At 35.3% G+C, this 21793-nt stretch overlaps 1 protein-coding gene across 1 annotated transcript; it reads left to right on the plus strand.

The window, feature by feature from the left end:
- The first annotated feature begins 1366 nt into the window (after positions 1-1366).
- Positions 1367-9240, plus strand: LOC108489338 (ATP-dependent RNA helicase DEAH11, chloroplastic-like). The gene is made up of 3 exons (XM_017793811.2): positions 1367-2602; positions 4005-7146; positions 7774-9240. The coding sequence occupies exons 1-3, from the start codon at positions 1676-1678 to the stop codon at positions 8985-8987; spliced, it is 5283 nt and encodes a 1760-aa protein (XP_017649300.1). The 5' UTR covers positions 1367-1675; the 3' UTR covers positions 8988-9240.
- The last annotated feature ends 12553 nt before the right edge of the window (positions 9241-21793 follow it).

The raw sequence follows: 21793 nt of genomic DNA on the forward strand, positions 1-21793 counted from the left end.
GCAAACTTATTTTGATATGGATTAACAAACAATGTAATATAAACCCACTTAACAAGGGTAAGGCTAGAATTAGAAAAATAACAAAAATTTCCAAGGTGAAAATTGAACTCAAGACCTCTCACACAAACCCAGAACACTTAACCACTGAAATAGATACATAGTTGTGTCAAATATTTACATAAACAGGGATAAATTAATCAGGGCGTTACATTAAGTGTAGGAATCACTAGAGTGGAAATAATTTGATCCCGAACTTGAGCCAAATAAGCTCTAAGTTCAATAAAGGCTAACACTATAAAAAACTTGTCCCATTATTATACTGATCAGAAACTTTTCAGAGATAAGCATGAGACAATTAAATTCATTTTTCGAGGTCTCCACTTGTCCCAAATAACTAACCATATCCTGTTGATTTTGCTATAGATGAACCAGATCTGTCTCCACTTTGTATATACGTTGAACACCATTAGTATATAACCTTTTAGCCTTATTCCACACTTTATAATAGGTTTATACGACTAAAATAAAGTGAACAATTTCAACTCGAGAGAATGCCATAATAAACTGCATAATTGTACATCAATCTTAATCCACGCCTCTTTATCTTTCTCATCAATATTTTAGGCCTCTATCTCTAGATGATCTTTATACCCTTGGTCTATAAACCATAATTCAACCAATGTGACCCAAGAAATATAATTATCATTTCCTTGAAGTTTGATAGTAGTAATGGCTAGAATTGAAGAAAAGATTGATTTCATAGAACTTGAAGGATCTATAGTAGAAAACGAAGAGAGAAAAATCAAACATTAACGAAAATGAGCAATGATAGCACCAGTGAAGTTGGCCAAGGCCGGGTGACACTCCAAAAAGACTCGCAGCAACAAATGGTAGTTGGATGAGGCCCTACACACTCTTACATGTCGGCGTGTGGGAGAGAAGCAAAAAAGGTGTAGTGGCATGTATGGCTCACACGTGTAGATTCTAGTGATAGGGTCTTGATTGAAGGGTTGGCTAAGACTAGGTATTTTAATGGTAGCAGCGATGAGATTTAAGTGATTTTAATACTATGTTAATTTGAGAAAGAAAGAGAAAACAAGAAAAGAAAATAAGAGAGTAACTACTATTGTGAAAGTAAAAAAAAAAGAGAAAAAATCATATTGTATTTTTCATCATTTACCCTCAAACCTAGAAAAATATATATATAAATGAAATTATACAAGAAAAATAATCTCTTAATTTCCTAAATTTCAACTTATTATAATTCTTAATAATATCTAAAATTTTTATCAATTTTAGTAATATATTTATTACATATATTTTCCATAACATATGACACGAATCTAATATAGTATTAATACATCGAAATTAACTCGTAAAATAATACTTCCTTGACCAATACGACTACTATGTTTAACAGGAATCCTAACTCCCTCAAATTTCATTTTCTAGAAATTGAAATGTCTTAAACCCTAATTTTTAAATATATAGAGAGAGAGAAATTTAAAAAGAACACTGCTTTTTCTATTTTCCTCTTCTTTTTTTTGTCTTCTACATGCTTGCTCGCTCACTCAGTGACTCACTTTCTTCTTCTCTGCTTCAACTTCCATAAAAACTGAAATAATAAAATAAAAACAGCTGAAATTTCTAGATTTTGTTCTGTTTTCTCTATGCCATGAAGAACTTCTCTTCATCCTCCAACCACCGTCACCCGCCGCCGCCGGGTGGCCATAAACCGTACCCCCACCGCCAGCACCAACAATCTAGCTACCAAAACAATTTCCGTTGTGTACCCAATTTTCAGGCTGTCAACAAAAAATACTACCGCCGCCGTTTTCCGCCGCCAGCATCCACCACCGATGGTTCCGTCAACTCCAACGCCCTTCACTGCCCAAACTTCATAATTCAACTCGTCCATGACTTCTCCTCCTCTCCTTCCAAACCGGACGACCTCCAAACTCTTATTTCCCAACTCGACCCATCCCCCCAAAACTCTCACATTTACACCACTGGTAAAATCGCCGCTTCCCTAATTTTCCAAGAATGGAGCAAAACCCTCTCTTCAATTATCCATTTATGGCGTTCCCGCCTTGATGGGTCCATCCATTATACTCCCAAGCTTATTTCCAACGTCATCGTGCCTTCTGACACGGTGGAGCTCAATCAAAACCTTAAAACCCTTTTCTCGAGCCATATAACGGGATTGATGGAAGGGGCACTGGTTAGGAAGTGGCAGGAAAAAATCAATGAAAAATCCGATGAGATCGCTGACTTGGTTGGACAAATGGGTAAGAGGAAATATTCGCTGGGAATGTTTTATGAGTTGGATGACAAGAAGAAAGCTTTAAAGGCGGAAAGGTCTACGATTTCGAAGCGGTTGAAGGAGTTTAAGGGAGGGATGAGCAGCTTGTTGAGGTGCTTGGAAACTTGGGAAATTGGGAATGAGGAAGGGGATGAAGGTGTGAAGGTTTACAGGGTTGAAGGAGAGCTTGATTGGAAGCTAATCCATCAACTGATTTTGAGGGAATGTAGAAGGTTGGAAGATGGTTTGCCTATTTATGCTTATAGGCAAGAAATTCTTACTAGAATACATGGTCAACAGGTAATCATTTATTTCTCCTCCATTTTTCTGTTTTGGTAGATAGGTTTGGATTATCATCATATATATTGTAAAACCTTAGTGATGCAATTTAAGAATGTGAAAGCTGGTTTGGAGATAAAAAGTCCATCATCATATATGCACGAGATGTGTTCTTTCAAAGGATTATCACCTTATAATTTGACAGTGTAATTAGAGTTCAAAGACTTGAAAAAGCATGTGAAACTCAACAAACGATTATTTTCTTAACATTGTCTGTATATTATTTTGTGTTCATTTATGTCATGTGTTAATTAATTGAAAATAGAGAAGGTTATACCTAAAGATGTTAACTTATGATTCAGCGTTGACTTCCATATTTATAGTTAGATGAACATGTAACACTATAAATTCTCTTCTGGACTTTTAAGATTTCTGCTACCGTATTGGATAATATCCTTGTGTTTAGTGAAATTAGTGAGGAATTCAATACTAATTAGATGACATATAGGATAGTCTATGGACAGTTGCACGAGCAGGCAGTTCAAGTGCTGGGATTAGGATTTGAGATGGTATTTAGAGCTAGGAAGTGGATACAAAAATATTGAGATATCATAAAGGTTGAAAACACTGGGTAAGAGCCACTAATGAGCCAGTAGGAATCAGCAGCTAAATTGGCAGTGAGGCTTAACAAATTCATGGTGTCATCAATCTCTCACGTGCACACACACACAAAAAGAGTCATTTAACTTCCCATGCGGTAGTAGAAAATAACTGCAAGATTTTTAGGATATTCTCTTTGCTCATTTGTATTCATTTTTTCCCTATCTTTCTTGGTGCTTAATTCTAATTATAATGTAGTTTAAGTGCAACAAAGTGTAAAACCTTTGTAAGTAAGTTTATATTCTTGCCATGTGAAATTCAACATAGGGTTATTTTCTTTACATTGACTGTATATTTTGACCATTCTCTGGAACTTTTAAATTTCTGCTACTGTTTGGATTCTAAACTTGTATTTGATGAAATTATTTAGGAACTCAATACTAATTACATGACACATAGGGTAGTTTCCAGAGAATTGCATGAGCTTCGGTTCAATTGCTGGAATTAGGATTTCGGATGGTATTTGGAGATGGAAAATGGATGCAAAATATTTAAATACTAAGAAGGTTGAAAACTTATCATAGGATGAAATGAGCAAGTAGGAAGCAGCCGCTAAAATTGCGGCCACATTTAAAAAATCCTAGGTGTTATAAAAAAAAGATTCATTTATCTCCCCATGCAATATGAGATAATAACTGCCAGATTTTTAGGATATTCTCATTAGATTTCTATTTATTTTGTTCCTATGTTTTTTTGTTGTTTATATCTTATTATAATGTAGATATTTTCCTTTGATTTTCTCGAACAACTATTCAATGCCCAGGTAATGGTGTTGATTGGAGAGACTGGTTCAGGAAAGAGCACCCAGCTGGTTCAGTTTCTTTCTGATTCAGGAATTGCTGCAAATGAGTCAATTGTATGTACTCAGCCACGAAAGATTGCTGCCATCTCATTAGCAAAAAGAGTTAGAGAAGAAAGCATTGGGTGCTACAGTGATAACTCAGTCATTTGTTATCCAACATTTTCATCCTCTCAGCAGTTTGATTCAAAGGTGATATATATGACTGACCACTGTTTACTGCAGCATTATATGAAGGATAAGAATTTGTCCGGCATTTCTTGCATCATCGTTGATGAGGCCCATGAAAGAAGTTTGAACACTGATCTTCTTTTGGCATTGGTTAAAGATTTACTTGGCCGAAGATTTGATTTAAGGCTTGTAATAATGTCTGCAACAGCTAATGCCAATCAACTGTCAGACTACTTTTTTGGGTGTGGAATCTTTCATTTGGAGGGTAGAAACTTTCCTGTTGATATTAAGTATGTTCCTTGTGCAACTGAGGGAACTTCTGGTTCTGGTATGGTTGCGACATACGTTTCTGATGTCTTGAGGATGGCTGCTGAGATTCACAAAACAGAGAAAGAAGGGAATATTCTCGCCTTTTTGACTTCCCAGATGGAAGTAGAATGGGCTTGCGATCATTTTGAAGCTCCAAATGCCATTGTTTTACCATTGCATGGAAAGCTATCCTTTGAAGAGCAGTGTCATGTTTTCCAGAACTACCCTGGGAAGAGAAAAATTGTTTTTGCAACAAATATTGCAGAGACATCACTTACAATTCCTGGGGTCAAGTATGTGATTGATTCTGGTATGGTCAAGGAGAGTAAATTTGAACCCGGCACTGGGATGAATGTTCTAGAAGTGTGCTGGATCAGCCAGAGTTCTGCTAATCAACGGGCTGGTCGTGCTGGGAGGACTGAACCAGGAAGATGCTACAGACTATACACAGAAAATGATTTTGAGTTGATGACTTCTAATCAGGAGCCTGAGATTCGTAGAGTTCATCTTGGTATTGCAGTTTTGAGGATCCTTGCTTTGGGAATCAAGAATATTCAGACTTTTGATTTTGTTGATGCACCTAGTTCTAAAGCCATTGATTCAGCAACTAGGAATCTTATTCAGTTGGGAGCCATTGTGGAAAAGAATGGTGTTTTTGAATTAACTGATGAAGGACAGTACTTGGTAAAATTGGGGATTGAGCCTCGTCTTGGTAAATTGATTATCAGTTGCTTTCATTGTGGCCTGCGTAGGGAAGGCCTTGTTCTTGCTGCTGTTATGGCAAATGCCAGTAGCATATTTTGCAGGGTGGGAAATGATGATGATAAAGTCAAAGCTGATTGTCTTAAGGTGCAATTTTGCCACCAAAATGGTGATCTCTTTACTCTGCTCTCTGTGTACAAGGAATGGGAAGCTCTCCCTTTTGACAGGAAAAATAAATGGTGCTGGGAAAACAGCATAAATGCTAAATCAATGCGCAGATGCCAAGATACCGTAACTGAATTAGAAATTTGCCTAAAAAAGGAACTTGCTGTTATTATTCCAAGTTACTTAATATGGGATCCTCATAAGTCTACTGAGCGTGATAAAACATTAAAGGCGATTATACTTTCCTCCCTGGCTGAAAATGTAGCCATGTATTGTGGACATGATCAACTTGGTTATGAAGTGGCATTAACCGGACAATATGTTCAGCTGCATCCTTCATGTTCGTTGCTGATATTTGGTCAGAAGCCAAGTTGGGTTGTTTTCAGTGAACTCTTATCTGTAACTAAGCAGTATTTGGTCTGTGTAACCACTTTCGATTATGAATCTTTGGCCACTCTGGACCCACCTCCCTTGTTTGATGCCTCTCAGATGGAAAGCCGGAAGTTGCAAGTGAAGGCATTGACTGGATTTGGTAGTACTCTATTAAAAAAATTCTGTGGGAAATCCAATCATAATATTCGATCTCTTTCATCACGGATTAAGACTATTTGTAAGGATGAACGGATTGGAGTTGAAGTTAATGTTGACCAGAATGAGATTTTGCTGTTTGCCTCATCAGTGGACATGCAGAAGGTTCTGGATTTTGTAACTGATGTGCTGGAATGTGAAAAGAAATGGTTGCACAATGAATGTATGGAGAAACCTTTGTTTCATGGGCGGAGTGCCTCACCATCTATGGCACTTTTTGGAGCAGGAGCTGAGATTAAGCATCTTGAAGTTGATAAAAGATATTTGGCTGTGGACGTTTTCCATTCCAATCTTAATGCCATCGATGATAAGGAGCTGTTGATGTTCTTCGAGAAACATTCGAATGGTGGTATTTGTTCTGCCCATAAATCCCAAGCCAATGGACAGGAAATTGACGACAAGGAAAAATGGGGCAAGATAATATTCCTGACTCCTGATGCAGCCAGAAAAGCTTCTGAGCTGGATGGGGTTGACTTTTCCGGCTCTGCATTGAAGGTTCTTCCTTCACAGACATCCTTTGGGGGTGATCATAAGATGTTCTCTTTCCCTCCTGTCAAAGCAAAACTTTCGTGGCCTCGTAGGCTCAGTAAAGGGATTGGAATAGTTAAATGTGACCGGCTTGATGTTCAGAACATTTTGTATGATTTCTCAAGTCGTCTGGTAATAGCAGGAAAATATGTTAATTGTGAAGTTAGCAGGAAATGTGATGATTCTGTTCTTATATATGGAATTGATAAAGAGCTTTCTGAAGCTGAAGTTAGGGATATACTGCATTCAGCAACAGAACGGGAAATCCATGATTTTTTTCTCGTGAGAGGAGATGCTGTCGAAAATCCAACATGTGGTGCTTGTGAAGAGGCACTCTGGAGGGAAATATCCCCCTTTATGCCTAAAGGAAATCCTTATACAAACTGTTGTTGGGTTCAGGTTTTTGAGCCTGAACCAAAGGAGACTTTCATGAAAGCATTGATCACATTTGATGGAAGATTACATTTGGAGGCTGCAAAAGCTTTAGAACAGCTAGAGGGTAAAGTTTTACCTGGATGTCTTTCATGGCAGAAGATAAGATGCCAGCAACTGTTTCATAGTTCTATATCCTGCTCCTCCTTTGTCTATGCCGTTATAAAGAAGCAGCTCGATTCTTTGCTAGCGAGCTTCAGACATGTAAAAGGTACTTGAACTAGCATAGCACTATTCTTAGTTTTCTGTTTCCATTGCTACATCCTTTGTGCATGTTCATACAGTCTTGCATGCTTTGTTACTCCAACTCCCCATTTTTAAGTATCTGTGTCCGAAACTCTTTTTAATATGTAGATATAACCTCCAAGGATCCTCCAAATACATGCAGAAAATGTAAAGATCTGGCCATACTCACATCTCTAGCACTTGTGCCCGAGTCTGGGTTAACATAGTATGAATGCCTCTGCTTGTAAATGAATTGCTTGTTTTGCATCTAATTTCCTATTATATCAGTTGTTTTTCCTTCCATTTCTTTCCAGTTATATCAATTGTGCTTTGGGTTATTTTCAAACCTGTAACACTTGATTGACATCACCTTTTAGGATAGGATGTTAATGCAGTTATGCTGGTTCTAAACTATTTTAAACTGCACTTAGTTTTGCACCAGCTGGGTAATAGAAAAAACTGATTACGAGGATAACTTTAGCATGTAAAATATAAAAAAAATATCCTCAAAAAAATGATGATAAAGTTATTTCTCCAAGCTGTTTTATTGATATTGAAAATGGTTACGGAATTTAGATGTTTTCTTCTGAAATTGCCAATACATCATTTACAGGTGCAGATTGCTTCCTGGAGACAAATGAAAATGGTTCCTGTCGGGTGAGAATATCTGCCAATGCCACCAAAACCGTGGCAGAGTTGCGACGGCCGTTGGAAGAGCTAATGAATGGTAGGACCGTGAAACATGCCAGCCTCACTCCTTCCATACTGCAGCACCTCATCTCTAGAGATGGCATCAATCTAATGAGATCTTTGCAACGAGAGACAAGAACTTACATACTTTTTAACCGGCATAGTTTGAATATAAGAATCTTTGGCTCGCGAGATGATGCTGCAGTAGCCCAGCAAAAATTGATGCAATCCCTTTTGTCCTACCACGAAAGCAAGCAGCTTGAGGTCCGACTTCGTGGTCGGGGCCTGCCTCCTGATATGATGAAGGAAGTGGTTAAGAAATTTGGGCCAGACCTTCATGGGCTCAAAGAGAAGATACCTGGGGCTGAATTTACACTTAACACCCGACATCATATTATTTCGATTTGCGGTAACAAAGAGATGAAGCAAAAGGTAGAAGAAATCGTGCTCCAGATTGCAGAGGCAGGCAGAGATTTAGCTGTGAGATCTGATAGTGAAGTCAGCTGCCCCATTTGCTTATGTGAAGTAGAAGATGGCTACCGGCTCGAAGGATGTTCACATTTCTTTTGTCGTTCATGTTTGCTGAAGCAATGCGAGTCCGCCATTAAAAACTTGGATAGTTTTCCATTATGCTGTGCTCAGCAAGGTTGTAAAGCTCCCATTTTGCTTACTGATTTAAAGTCTCTGTTGTCAACTGAGAAGTTAGAGGAACTCTTTAGAGCTTCATTGGGTGCATTTGTTGTGTCCAGTGGGGGTGCCTATCGGTTTTGCCCTTCTCCTGATTGCCCCTCTGTTTATCGTGTTGCTGGTCCTGAGACTTTCGGCGAGCCATTTGTCTGTGGAGCATGTTATGCCGAGACCTGTACTAGGTGTCATCTGGAATATCATCCGTATCTGTCATGTGAGAAGTACCGAGAGTTCAAGGAAGATCCCGATTTGTCTTTGAAAGAGTGGTGCAAAGGAAAAGAGCAGGTGAAAACTTGCCCTGTATGTGGATATACAATCGAGAAGATCGATGGGTGTAACCATGTCGAATGTAAGTGCGGGAGGCATGTTTGCTGGGTTTGTTTAGAGTTCTTTAGTAGCAGTGATGATTGTTATGGCCATTTGAGAGCTGTTCACATGGCCATCATCTAGTTTTATATTATTTCTTACATTTTGACAATAATTCATGCAAGTAGAGCGTCATGAATGTGTGTGTGTATATATATAGGGTTTTATGCATATGCATCTTTGAATTTCTTAACAGGTCCGAGGTGGTCGCTGATATCAGCTCTTGTGAATGATTTTAAACAACATCTCTGGTTAGAGATGCTATTTAAACATTGCATTGTACAGTTCTTAAACAGATGGAAAAGCTATCGAATAGAAATTATCTGGTTATCCAGAATTTATGCTCATTTTTTTCTGATGACTGATGGAGCTAGGAACTGTTTCGGTCACATTCTTTTACGCCTTCAAATCAATGGAACCGACCAAACGTTCCTATTAAACTTGTGGTCTTTTTTCACTTGAAGGAAATGCTAATTTAGGGTTTATTTGTTTCATTAAAAATAATTTTTGAAAAATGATTTCTAAAAATAAATTGGTTTTTGAAAAAAAACTATTATTTTGTTATGTTTGGTTAATTTTGTATACAATATTTTTATTGTTTTGTAAAATTTTTAAAATCATTTTTAAAAATTACTCTCACTAAAACAAACACACTATTAAATTGAAAAGTCTTTTTTTTTGTATTAAATTGAAAAGAGGCTTTTTTCATTTTTAATCTAGAAAACTAAGCTTGGTCTTAATTAGACCAATAAACATTAATTCAAAAATGCTCTGTTTTAATAGAACTCATACATAGTATAGCATGTATTAGTTTTAATAGATATTTAACAGTTAATTGTTGTGAGAATAACCACACAATTTCAAAGAATCACAAGGCCTTAACAATTGACATGCACTGATAAATGGCATGGCATTATACACCAGAGCCTGTACAAAAATGAACTATACCAAACACACTAATTTATACTATTAATTGCCTTGCTAAGTATACAAATAATAGAATTAGTGCCACAAAATAGATTTGACATTGAAAACAAACACTATAGTCCTAGACCAATTCAGTCATGAAAAACTCAAACCCCAAAAGAACAAGCAAATTTCGAATACAATAACCATGCTAAGAACATACAGTCTCGATCAATGACAACTTTTGCAAGTCTATTTGCTTCACTGAACACATTGATGAAGCCTAAAAATCTTTCATCTGCTAAGCAAGAGGTAAGAGCAAATCAACAATTACCACCAAGAAAAAATCTTCATAAAAAGTAAGCAGAGATCAAGGCCAACATCCAACAAGAAACACAATACTAACACATTGAACAAGTGCATATGCTTCTTTCATTTCCTTATTCCATTAATAGAATCCTGATGGACTAAATTTTTTCCAATTTTGTAAACAGGAGAATCCAACTCAAGATATATATAGATAATACATGCAACAATATAAACCTGTAAAAACTTGACAGCAAAATATTAAAAAGGCCTCTCATGAAGCTGCTTACAACACATTTCCATGCATGCTATGTCCCTGCTCCTTTTATTGCCCATCCATGGATGATTCAAAATGCACTGTCCGATGAAAAAAAAAAAAACAAAAAAATATTTGCCAACTCATGTCCATCAATTATGTCACTATTATTGGATAATTTTTTTTCTTCTTTTCTACATTTCAAGCAAGTAGAAACAAAGCTTCTTTTTTGTGTTCGGAGCTAGGGATTACGTTAAGAGAATCCTCTTAGTGCATATTAGCTGGCTTTTGGCACGCGGGAGTCCTCTTGGTTCCTTGCTGTTTCTTCTTGATTTTGGGGGGTGGCTTGATTTTCTTCATTTTCTTGTTGATTTTGTGTTATGTCTCTTCACAAGCTTTGGATTGGAGGAAACTTTTTTATTCGTCTTCTGAGCAAAGCTTGGAGTTTTTTCCACCAAAAGTCCATGGTGGTTCTATTACTGTCAAACCTCCGACTAAGGTGTTTGATGAAGGGATTCGAAGGTGGTAGCACTCGTTAGTGGCTCAATTTCTTGGGCGGCCTCCCAATTTTGGTTCTTTACAGAAGTTGGTTGATATGCTTTGGAGTAAACAAAGGGCTGTTGAAGTCAAGACGGTAGGTGAAAATTTGTTTATTTTTCAATTTTCTTCTTCAATTGCTCGAGATTGGATTCTAGATCACAGCTTTGTAACAACGTCTTGCTTATGTGAAGGTGTGTGTTGAAATTTCTGTTGATTTTGAACTCCCTCATTTTATTAATGTTGAATTGTGTGATTGTTCATTTGTTTCTATTGGAGTTAAAGTACTATGGTTGCTGATGCGTTGTTTACCGTGTCGATCTTTCATTCATTTTGGTAAGCACTATTTTAAGAAGAATGAGGTGAAAGTTTGGAAGGCTAAGCAAGATGGTGCAGGCACAGGTCAAATTTCTATTCCTGAAAAATCTAGTGCAGTTCGAAACAAGAGTGCTTCTAATGGTGGTCCAGCTTTGACTTCAACTTCTGAAGTCTTCTCTAAGGATAAAGCCATGGTTTTGGATCTTTCCCCTACTTTTAAACTGAAGTATGTGTGTCTTACAAGGTCTAGTAATAAATTTGAGGTTTTAAGTGTTGAGCTTGAGAATTCTAATGATACCGTTGCTAGTGATATTGATGCTGAGCAAGATGTTGTTGATGATGATAATGAAACTGAACAGCTTGAGTTTTCTCCTTGGAAGCCTAAGTTGGCCTTGTTGGCAGTAGCTCCTCTTGTGAGATCTTTGATGGCTACAAAGCAAGAGAACATTGACAAATGTAAGAAGAAGATAAATAATCCTTCTGCTAAAGGGCGAGAAAAAGGAGGTGGTAAGGGAGGTTCACATTGTCCTTGTGTTCCATGATTATTCTCTTTTGGAATATTAAGGGGTTTAATAATCTGCTAAAGTAAAAACTTGTAGTTGGTAGGTTAGTTAGATTGAAGATTGATGTTTTTTAGAAACTATAGTTAAGTGTAATAATGCTTCGATTATTTTAGAGAAGTATTTTTAGGCGTGAACTTTGTTTGCAATTATGATCATGCTGTTAATGGTAGAATTTGACTTATTTGGAAGAGTGTTTGTATTATGGATATGTTGTATGTCTTTGGTCAATGTATTACATATAGTGTGCAAGTGCAACATTAGAAAGTCTTCTTTTCAACTGTTTATGTTTGTAATGATGGTATTTCTCGTCGAAAGCTATGTTCTCACTTGTGTTCTATGAGTGACCAAGTTGGTGATACTCTATTGTTGTTGGGTGGTGACTTTAATGTCACGCTTTCGCCTGAGGAGAGTTCTTCTTTTGATAGTTCTCAGTATTTTACTGTTGATATAAAGGATTTCCAAACTTTGGTGAGGGAGATTGAAGTCTTTAATCATACTTATTTTGGTCCTAATTTCACTTAGTCTAATCATCAATTGGATAGGTTGATTGCGAAGAAGCTTAATAGAGTTCTTGTTAATGTAGCTTGGTTACAATTTCTGCCTCATTCATGGGTTGAGATTGTTGCTCCTGGTTGCTCGTATCATTGTCCTTCTATTGTCTAGTTGGAGCGGCCTGTGCAATCTTTGCCAAAGCCTTGTCGATTCTTTAATTTTTGGGCTAAGCATGATAGGTTTTTACAGCTTGTTGCTGAATCTTGGCAACTTATTGTGGTAGGTGATCCTATGTTAAAGTTATTTACCAAGCTTAAGAGACTTAAGTCTACTTAAAGAAGCTCAACACTGAAGCTTTTGGTAATATTTATGCTCGAGTTAAGGCTAAGGCTAAGGAGCTGGAGAGCTTGCAGCTTGCTTTGTTGCAGGATTATCTAGTTAGAAATGGCCATATTGATCAGACGAGAGCTAATATTTTGGTTTTGCAAGAGGCCGAAGCATATTTTTATCAAAAAAAGCTTGGGTGCAGTGGATTAGGGAGGGGGATCAAAGCACTAAATTTTTTCATAGTACTGTTGCAGTTAAGAGGAATAAGCACACTGTTACTTCTCTTTTTGATGCAGCTGGTAATCGATTGGAATCTTTTGATCAAATTTTTCAGAGATTTTGGGGTTTTATCAAAATCTTCTTAATGCAGTTGATTTCAATTTTGTTGAGTGCCTAAATTCTTTGCTTCAAGAGTTACTGCCTAAACTGCCTAACGATGCTCATTATGTGTTGACTAGCCCTATTACTAATGAAAAGATAAAGGCAGCTATTTTTGGGCAAGGGAATGAGAAAGCCCCTATTTCTGATAGTTTTACAACTTTCTTCTTCAAATCTGCATGAGCTATAGTGAGGCCTGATTTTCTCGAGGCTGTTCAGTATTTATTTGCATCCTCCACTCTCTTGACTGTCTTTAATGCTACTTCAATTTCTTTGGTTCTCAAGTGTGATAATCTTAGCTATGTAAAGGATTTTTGGCCTATTTCTTGTTGCAGTGCAATTTATAAGTGCATAACCAAGGTTTTGGTTAATAGAATAACTCTTTTTCTGCCTACTTTGATTTCTAATAGTCAGGGTGTCTTTGTTAGAAGGCGTAGTATCACTGATAATGCCATGTTGGCTTATAAGCTAATGCGAGGGTATGGTAGAAGACATATTTCTCCTAGATATGCCTTGAAAGTTGATCTTCAAAAGGCGTTTGATTCTTTGCACTGGGGCTTTTTACTTTCAGTACTTAGAGCTCAATGGTTCTGTAACACCCCTCACCCATATTCGACGTCGGGATAGGGCTCGAGGCATTACCGGGATTTCACGTTCATAAACATATTAAATCAAGTCACTAAGTTGCGCTCTAATTTAAAACTTTTCAAATATGTATATCATTTCCCTTAAACAGGCTTTCGAGACCTAAGACATGCCTAGAGGCGGTGCGGGACAAAACCGAGAACGTTTGATAAACTTTGGGCACCTTGGAAAATTTCTTTTAACTTGAAGTGTCACACGCCCGTGTGACTTGGGACATGCCCGTGCAATCACCCCGTGTCTAAGACTTGAGCATTCTATTAAATTCACACGGCCAAGACACATGCCCGTGTGTCTAGCCCGTGTTTATTTAACAGACTTACCATTTTAGATGCAGGGGACACATGACCATGCCACACACCCACGGGTATGGCCCGTGTGTCACACACGGTCCAGGCACACACCCGTGTACCCAACCGTGTAGACCCTATCAGGCTATTTTCCAAGCCTATGGTCACCCCCTTTTTAACACTTATACTTAATGAATAATAAAAAAAAAGTAAAACATAATTATGCTCGCATAAATTATCTTTGCAAAAACTCATTGCATGGAAACCTCATATCATTGGTTTCGTACATGCTAGGTTATTTCCCATCTTGTATTTATGTGTTGTCATACCACTTTAATACATTCAAGATTGGCTCGTTCTTATGACTCATTGCCAATTGGAGTTCAACCATCACACATGATTACAAACTTGCATGGAAATTTTGTAGGTCATAGCCTACTTCAAAATAAGTCGATCTCTATGGCCATAAACAAAAAAATAGATTTATCTTTACAAGCCTTCATTTGGCAAATCAAATGACACCTATAACAAAATACTCAAAAGACCTATACATGCCATTGAACAATTTAGAAATGTCTTTATACCAAAGCTGGTCTATTTGATAGTATGCTGACTCTCCAACAGTCTTCTAATCTTTACAAGTCCTCGAGCTTTGTGAGAGACAGGAAAAAAAGAGGGGTAAGCATTTTCATGCTTAGTAAGCTCGAATAACCAGAAAGTAAACTTACCAAGTAATTAGCATGCAATCAAATTGGGTAATAAATTCAATGAGCATAGGATGGCTTCCCTATCACTTACACTCAATCAACGAGTTAGTCACATAACAATGCACTATGAAAGGTATCTTAGATAAGCTCATCACTCAACATCTCATTTGTATATATAAGTCACATTAATCTCGTTGAGTTTCTAGGAAATCTCGATGGAATATCCATTTACTGTCAATTCGTACAATGATCGTTTCAGATATGCACTCCCGCGAACCTCACATCTTATGGCGGGATAACCAGTCCAGGCTAAATCACCCATTTTATGAACTCATAAAGTGGTGTCGGGATTACCAGTCCAGGCTAAATCCCTTATAATGAAAAAAAGCTTTATTGAGCTCGAATCTGAATTACCAGTCCAGGCTAAATTCAGATCCTCTTCGGATTACCCGTCCGGGCTAAATCCATAATGCACACATATTCTTTGGAAGGCTCGACCATTCAAAGAAACACCCATCCGAGCTAGATCCTTTCATAAATGAGATCAACAGATAACCCGTCCGGGCTAAATCCTTACTGCAACACATGCAGGACCTCATTACACATGTCAATCATGGTTTATCCATCGAATTCCTTTTTTTAACCTTAACTGAGACATTTATCACAATTCATACTTAAACATACATTTCATAGAATTTCGTGCTATTAATAAATGCAATCATCATGCATTCATAATTCATATAATTAGGCACATTGAGTGTTTACTTTAAGTTATCTGAACTTACCGGTATTTGTTTCGGTGTCGTGTTTCGGTAATTCCGAAACCTTTCGTTTTCCTCAATCGACCTCCGAAATTTGTTCCTCGGGGTCTATAACAATAGAAATAGATCATTAACACTCCACATTATACATTTCAAGTCTAAATTCCACCCTCGGTCCGAATGACCGTTTTACCCCTAACCTTTCACATTTTTTTATGATTTAGTCCCTAGGCTCGTATAATGAAATGCATGCAATTTCTACCTTACTCAAGCCTAGCCGAACACATTTCCCTCTTATGGTAGCCCACATTTTCCATTATTTTCACATTTCTACCACACATTTTACAACTTTTGCAAAAAGGTCCCTTTAGGGGTTTTTCATGAAAATCACCTAGGAAAAGTTGTTTAACACATCTCAAACTTTCATATTCCTCCATAAAACATCAAAATACAAGTAACTCATGCATGGGTAAATTTTTAAACATGAACCCTAGCACGAAATATGGGTAGAAATAGAGAGAGTAAGCTACCGGGATCTCAAAATTACAAAGAACATTAAAAACGGGGCTTGGGAGCACTTACTAATGAGCTTGAAAAGCTTGGAAACCCTAGCTATGGTGGCTTAGGAATTTCAGCTAGAAAAGGGAGAAGAATAGCTGATTTTTGCCCACTTTTTCCCATTTTATTTCATTAATATGCCAAATAACCAAAATACCCTTAAGTCATTTCTTTGAAATTTCATCCATGCAAGCCTATTTTTGTCCAAAAATTTAAAAATTGGGAAAATTGCTCCCCAAGACCTTCTATTTTATAATCTAAAGCAATTTCATGCAAATTGCTTCTAGAATCCAAGTTTTGCAATTTATTCAACTTAGTCCCTAATTTTTCCAATTGGGCACTTACTCAAAGAATTCATTCATGAAACTTTAACACATGCATATTCTCATATTCTAAGCCTTGTAATAATCATAAAATAAATATTTTTATGTCGAATTTGTGGTCCTAAAACTACTATTCTGACTAGGCCCTATTTTGGGATGTTACAAGTTCCTTAAAAAGTTCTTGAAGTGGATTGAAGTTTGTTTAACTACTCATCGATTCTCTATCTCCATTAATGAAAGCCTTGTGGGGTTCTTTCAATGGAGGAAAGGTATTAGGTAGGGAGATCCTATTTCTTTCCTTACTTCTTTATGCTTGTTATCCAGGTTATCGAATGTTACTATCATAAATGCTCTCTTCAAGTATCATCCTAAGTGCCTTCGAGTGTGGTTGACTCATCTAATGTTTGTCAATGATCTTCTTATTTTTTCTAAAGGTATTGTTAATTTGATGGCTAATGTTTATTGTGTTCTTCAACATTTTTACTAACTTTCTCGATTACAACTCAATGCCTCCAAAACTGAATTGTTCATTATTGAGGTACCTTGGTGTTCCTCTTGTTTTTCGAAAGCTATATCGGTCTGACTGTGCTGCTTTAACCAATAAGATTCTGGACAAGATTCAAGGGTGGTCTACTAAACACCTGAATTATGCTGGTAAACTACAACTCATTAAGGCTGTGATCTTTAGTGTGCAAGCCTATTGGAGTCGTTAATTTCTAAGGCCTAAAAGTGTTCTTAAGAAGGTTTATCAATACCATTCTAGCTTCTTTTAGAAAGAAAAGGTCGGCTCGGGTCAAGGGGCTCGTGTTTGTTGGAAGGCAATTTGTTTACATAAATCTGAGAGGGCTTCAGACTAAAAAATATGGTAGAATAGAATCAAGTTTGTATTTTGCAGCTTATCCTGCCTTGCTTACAAAAGAGGGGTCTCTTTGGATTGCTTGGGTTAGTGAATATGTGTTAAAGGGTAGGAGTTTTTTGGATGTGACTCCTACTTCAATGAGTAGCTGGAATTAGCAAAGGATGTTTAAGTTGAAGCCTTTGGTTGCTGTCACTTCTCAATAGTTTGCTGATGTTAAAATGAATACTTCTCGATTGTGGGAGGCAATTAGAACTCGTGGTGTGAAGGTGGAATGGCACCTTTTTCTATGGTTCCATTTACATATTCCCAAGCATTCTCTTATTGCTTGGATGGTCATTCTTAATAGAGTCCCAACCTGGGATTGCTTGCTTGCTTTTGGGATTTCGGTTTATACTTATTGCTTTTTTTGTATAGATGCTGCAAAGAGACGTGATCACATTTTCTTTTAGTGCAGTTTTTCAAGGAAGATGTGTCAGTCAGTTTTGCATCTTTGCTCCATTCATAAGGCTGTGGGAACTTAGAGGCAAGTATGATATGAAGACAGAAGAACAAGAGGTATTTTGGTGCATCTTTCTTGACTGAAGATGTTGTCTTGGTACAGATTAAAGAGATTGTGCGGGCTCGCTTAGGAGAAAGACTAATAAATAAAACTAATCCTATTAATGCTTCACTTTATGCTTCTTGCATTATCATTGGTTAATTTGTTTGTATAACTTAAAGTTATTTTACAGTGTTTTTAATCTTATGTAGCAGTTTAATTGCATTCTTGGATTAATGAATTTCATCATTCATCCAACAAAAAAATTTATATCACCATTACCTTAACAAATAAACTTGTGATGATATACCTTGACTTGATTATTAAAAGGATATTGGTTGTAGGCAATTAGGTAATAGAATAAGTATAAATTTAAGATAAAAGCAAAAGAGTGAATCATATTCAATATTTGATAGAGATATATCATATTGAAAGAACGGGAATACACTATAATGACTACAAGTCATCATCGCATTCCAAGAAAAAAATATATTAGAAATCACACAACTTTCTTGCCACAAGTGACCCGAAATATTAAATTGTCAAAAGAACAAACAATTGCATCTTAAGAACACTACCCAAAAATACATCTCAACTTAACTCAACCTATTATCAAATAAAGTCATAGAAAACTCTTCAAAATACCTTACAATAATCCTCGTCATTTTATCACCTAATTATCACAAAAAAAAATAACAATAGTTAAATTAATAAACAAATGTAGTCTTGTATTATTATTTAAGTTGTTAATTAAATTAATGATATTGAAAATATCATAAAATTAAAACAAGTCATATAAGTAATTTCATTTATTTTAAAATAAAATGATATAATTACTCCCTGAGTTTTGAACTTTGATGCACACAGTTTTAAAATTTTAAATTTTCTAACGCAACCAAATTTTGACTAGTGTTGTATTGTTCTCATGCAAGTTTGCCGACTTAGGATCCCGTGCGATGTACCGGTTCGATTTTATGTAATAATTAAAATATATTATATTTATTTCTTAAAATAATTGTCATTTTAAAAATAATATGATTGAGAAAGTAAAACAAAGTAATTTAAATCTTTAATTTTTAGAATTTTTGTCAAATATTGACCCATTATTAATATTTTTGTTATCATTTTTAGTAATGTTTTTATTAAAGCTTTTTATGTTTTTTTAAGGTTATACATAGGAGAGAATCGGAGAAAGAGAGTTATAATATTTCCTAATTTAGAAATTTATTTTTTGACTTCACGTTACTTAATTTAATTTTTGTAATTATAAAATCCATAAATTCTTAAATATGTTATTTATTTATGTAATTAGTTTAAAAATGATAATTTAATTTTAAACTTTGTTTTGAAGAGGTTTTTTTAAAAGAATTTAATTCTATTTTATTAAAATATAATTTATTTATACTAATACATTATATAGTTAAATATTTTTTTATTTCTCAAAGTATCTACCAAAGTAAGCCCAACAACTAATTATTCGCATTCTATAGGCTCATTCAAGGAGTAGATCTTGACATATAGTTAAGTAGTTTTCTTACCCATGTAATATATAGATTAATTATATATATATATATATATATATATATATATATAAATCAATTAAAACATATTAAACTATTTTGTAACTTTTTACAAAATTAATTAATGATTTATGGAAAAGTAAACTAAACTTTTATACAATATTACATTTTTCTAATTTGTTTACAATATATAAATTTTATTAATGAATCTAACATTAATTCCAAAATTATCAGTTGATTGGAGATGTAGGCATCCTTCAGCATTGGTTTTTATTGTGTGGAAAGGCAAATAATCATTCAATTATTATTTTGCAAATAAAAGCAACAAATAATAGAGCCTAAGCAGATATGTAGGAACATTGAAATTTTGAAACAATAGAGTATAAAACATATCAATGCACTATCATTTTGACAAATTAGATGCGGATTCACATAAAAGAAATATGTATAGGTCAAAGAAGAGTCTCATACATCTAAGGAAGGAGCAAAACAATAGAAGCTCTCAAGCCCGACGAAAGGCCGAAGGCGGCCACTGCAAATGTTTTTGAGAAACCAACCATTTGAATTTATCATCATTTCCAAGCAAAGCAATAACTATTTGCAAAGAAAAAAAAACGATATTGACCGAATGATAGTTTTGGGAATTGGTGGGAGGAAAAGGATGAATAGAAGGGTTTATAAAGAGGACTGAGGTTAGGGTTTAGTCATTTCTATGAGTAATTTATTTTCCTAACTCTAGTTGAGAGGGAACACAATAGATATCCATATAAGAGCAGCCATTAGAGCCATTATAGTTGGCATTGAAGTTAAATGGGACGTGACGGAGGTGGTAGAAGTGGGAGGGGTCAGTGTGTTGGTGCTTGTTGGCAACATGCTCAGGATCGACATTAGTGCTGGCATTGAAGCGGCAATGACATAGGGATTGGAGGATAATGAAACAAGAACAAGGAGTTGGCGGTTGAGGAGATGGCATGATGCAAATGTCCAGGATTGAATTTTAAGAGCCTGAACAATCAACTCGAAATTCATGATTATTTCTTGCAACCTAAGTAACTTCTTGTAAGAGTAGCCTATAGACCAAATTTTTTGAGTTCAAAACTGAAATTTTCAAATAAGAATTAGATAATAAATCAATCAAAATTAAATAATTTAAGAATTAAAGAAAAGAAACAAAAGATGATAGATGGAATGATGAAAAGAAGAAAGAAGATGAATGATGTTGATGGCAAAGAGTTGGATAGATAGTCTAGCCTCCTTTGATGAACAAGCACCAACAAAGAACTATAATGACTTTTAATTAATCCTCCTAGTTGACTTGAATTAGACAAGTTGAAGCTATGATAAACCTCCTCAATCTTGAAGAATTGAAGCAAAAATTCTATCAAGAAAGAAAAAAGAAACTAGACTTATAAGAAAAATCTCCTTGGGATTATTTTATTAATAAAAATCAAGCAAAATACCTTATATGGTGGCTATTGAAAATATATCATATAGAGAGAGAGAGAGACCTAAGCTACTTGAAAAACAAGGAAACAACTCTTCCTTTGTCTCCAAGCAATTGACCCAATCATAGGCCCTGTTTAGTAATTGACTGATAATTTGACGAATTGATTCTATTAGTTGATTTGACTAACAGATTCTATTAATTGTTTATTTAAAAGTGTTTGTTAAAACTTAACTAATAATTGAAAGTTGATATGTGTAAAATGACAAAAAATGGCATGACACATTTTATTGTTAAGTATTTATTTGTAATTATAATACTTTAGTCTTTATTAGGTAAAATTATGGAAATTAATTTGTGAATATTTTTAAAATTTAAATAAATAAATTTATTAAGTTCCTTATTTGCAAATCTATTAAGTTGTATAAGAAATCATTTTATACAAGTAAATTGAAAATAAATTAAGAGTACATAAATTAATTAGTGAATATTTTTTAGAATGAAGGCTATTGATATATTGGCATCGCTATTAGGTTTGAGACCATGTGGCAAAAAGAATCATTTTTGAGCAAGCATGGCCAGATATGTCATTCCACATATCTCATTCTCAATCAGTGGTGAAAAAAGTTGTCCATCCCTGCGTTTTTTATTTTGGAGGTTTTAGCTCAATAAGCTATTGCAAACCTCTATTCACCAAACATTACAATTAAAGGGTTTGACTACTCAATCTTCCATTTGTGCCCAAACCAACTAAAAAAGGCCCCAAACTCTGTTTACCAAACACCATCATAATCTTACTCTTAAGTTAAATTAGACTAAAATACTTAAAAATTCGTAATAAATAAATCTCTAATATATAAAACTTCATAAATACATTATTGGACTTATATATAATCAAAATTAAGCATTGATATTGAATCTAATATGATTTAAATTAAGGCCCGAAACTTGTAATTCCCGTAATAAACTTATCTAGAAATTTTTGTTTGTGTAGTCTTCACTAAAACGACTATATCTTAAGCTCCCAAAGTCTAAATAAAATGATTCAAAGTTCGTTTAGAAGCTAAGAGACAACAACTCTTTTATCAGTATGAAGATATCTCAACCCAAAAATACTTGGATCCCATCCAAAAATTTTCCACAAATCAGTTGATATTCTAGAGTT

The sequence above is a fragment of the Gossypium arboreum genome, chromosome 10 (genome assembly GCF_025698485.1).
Source record: "Gossypium arboreum isolate Shixiya-1 chromosome 10, ASM2569848v2, whole genome shotgun sequence".
Taxonomy (NCBI): Eukaryota; Viridiplantae; Streptophyta; class Magnoliopsida; order Malvales; family Malvaceae; genus Gossypium; species Gossypium arboreum.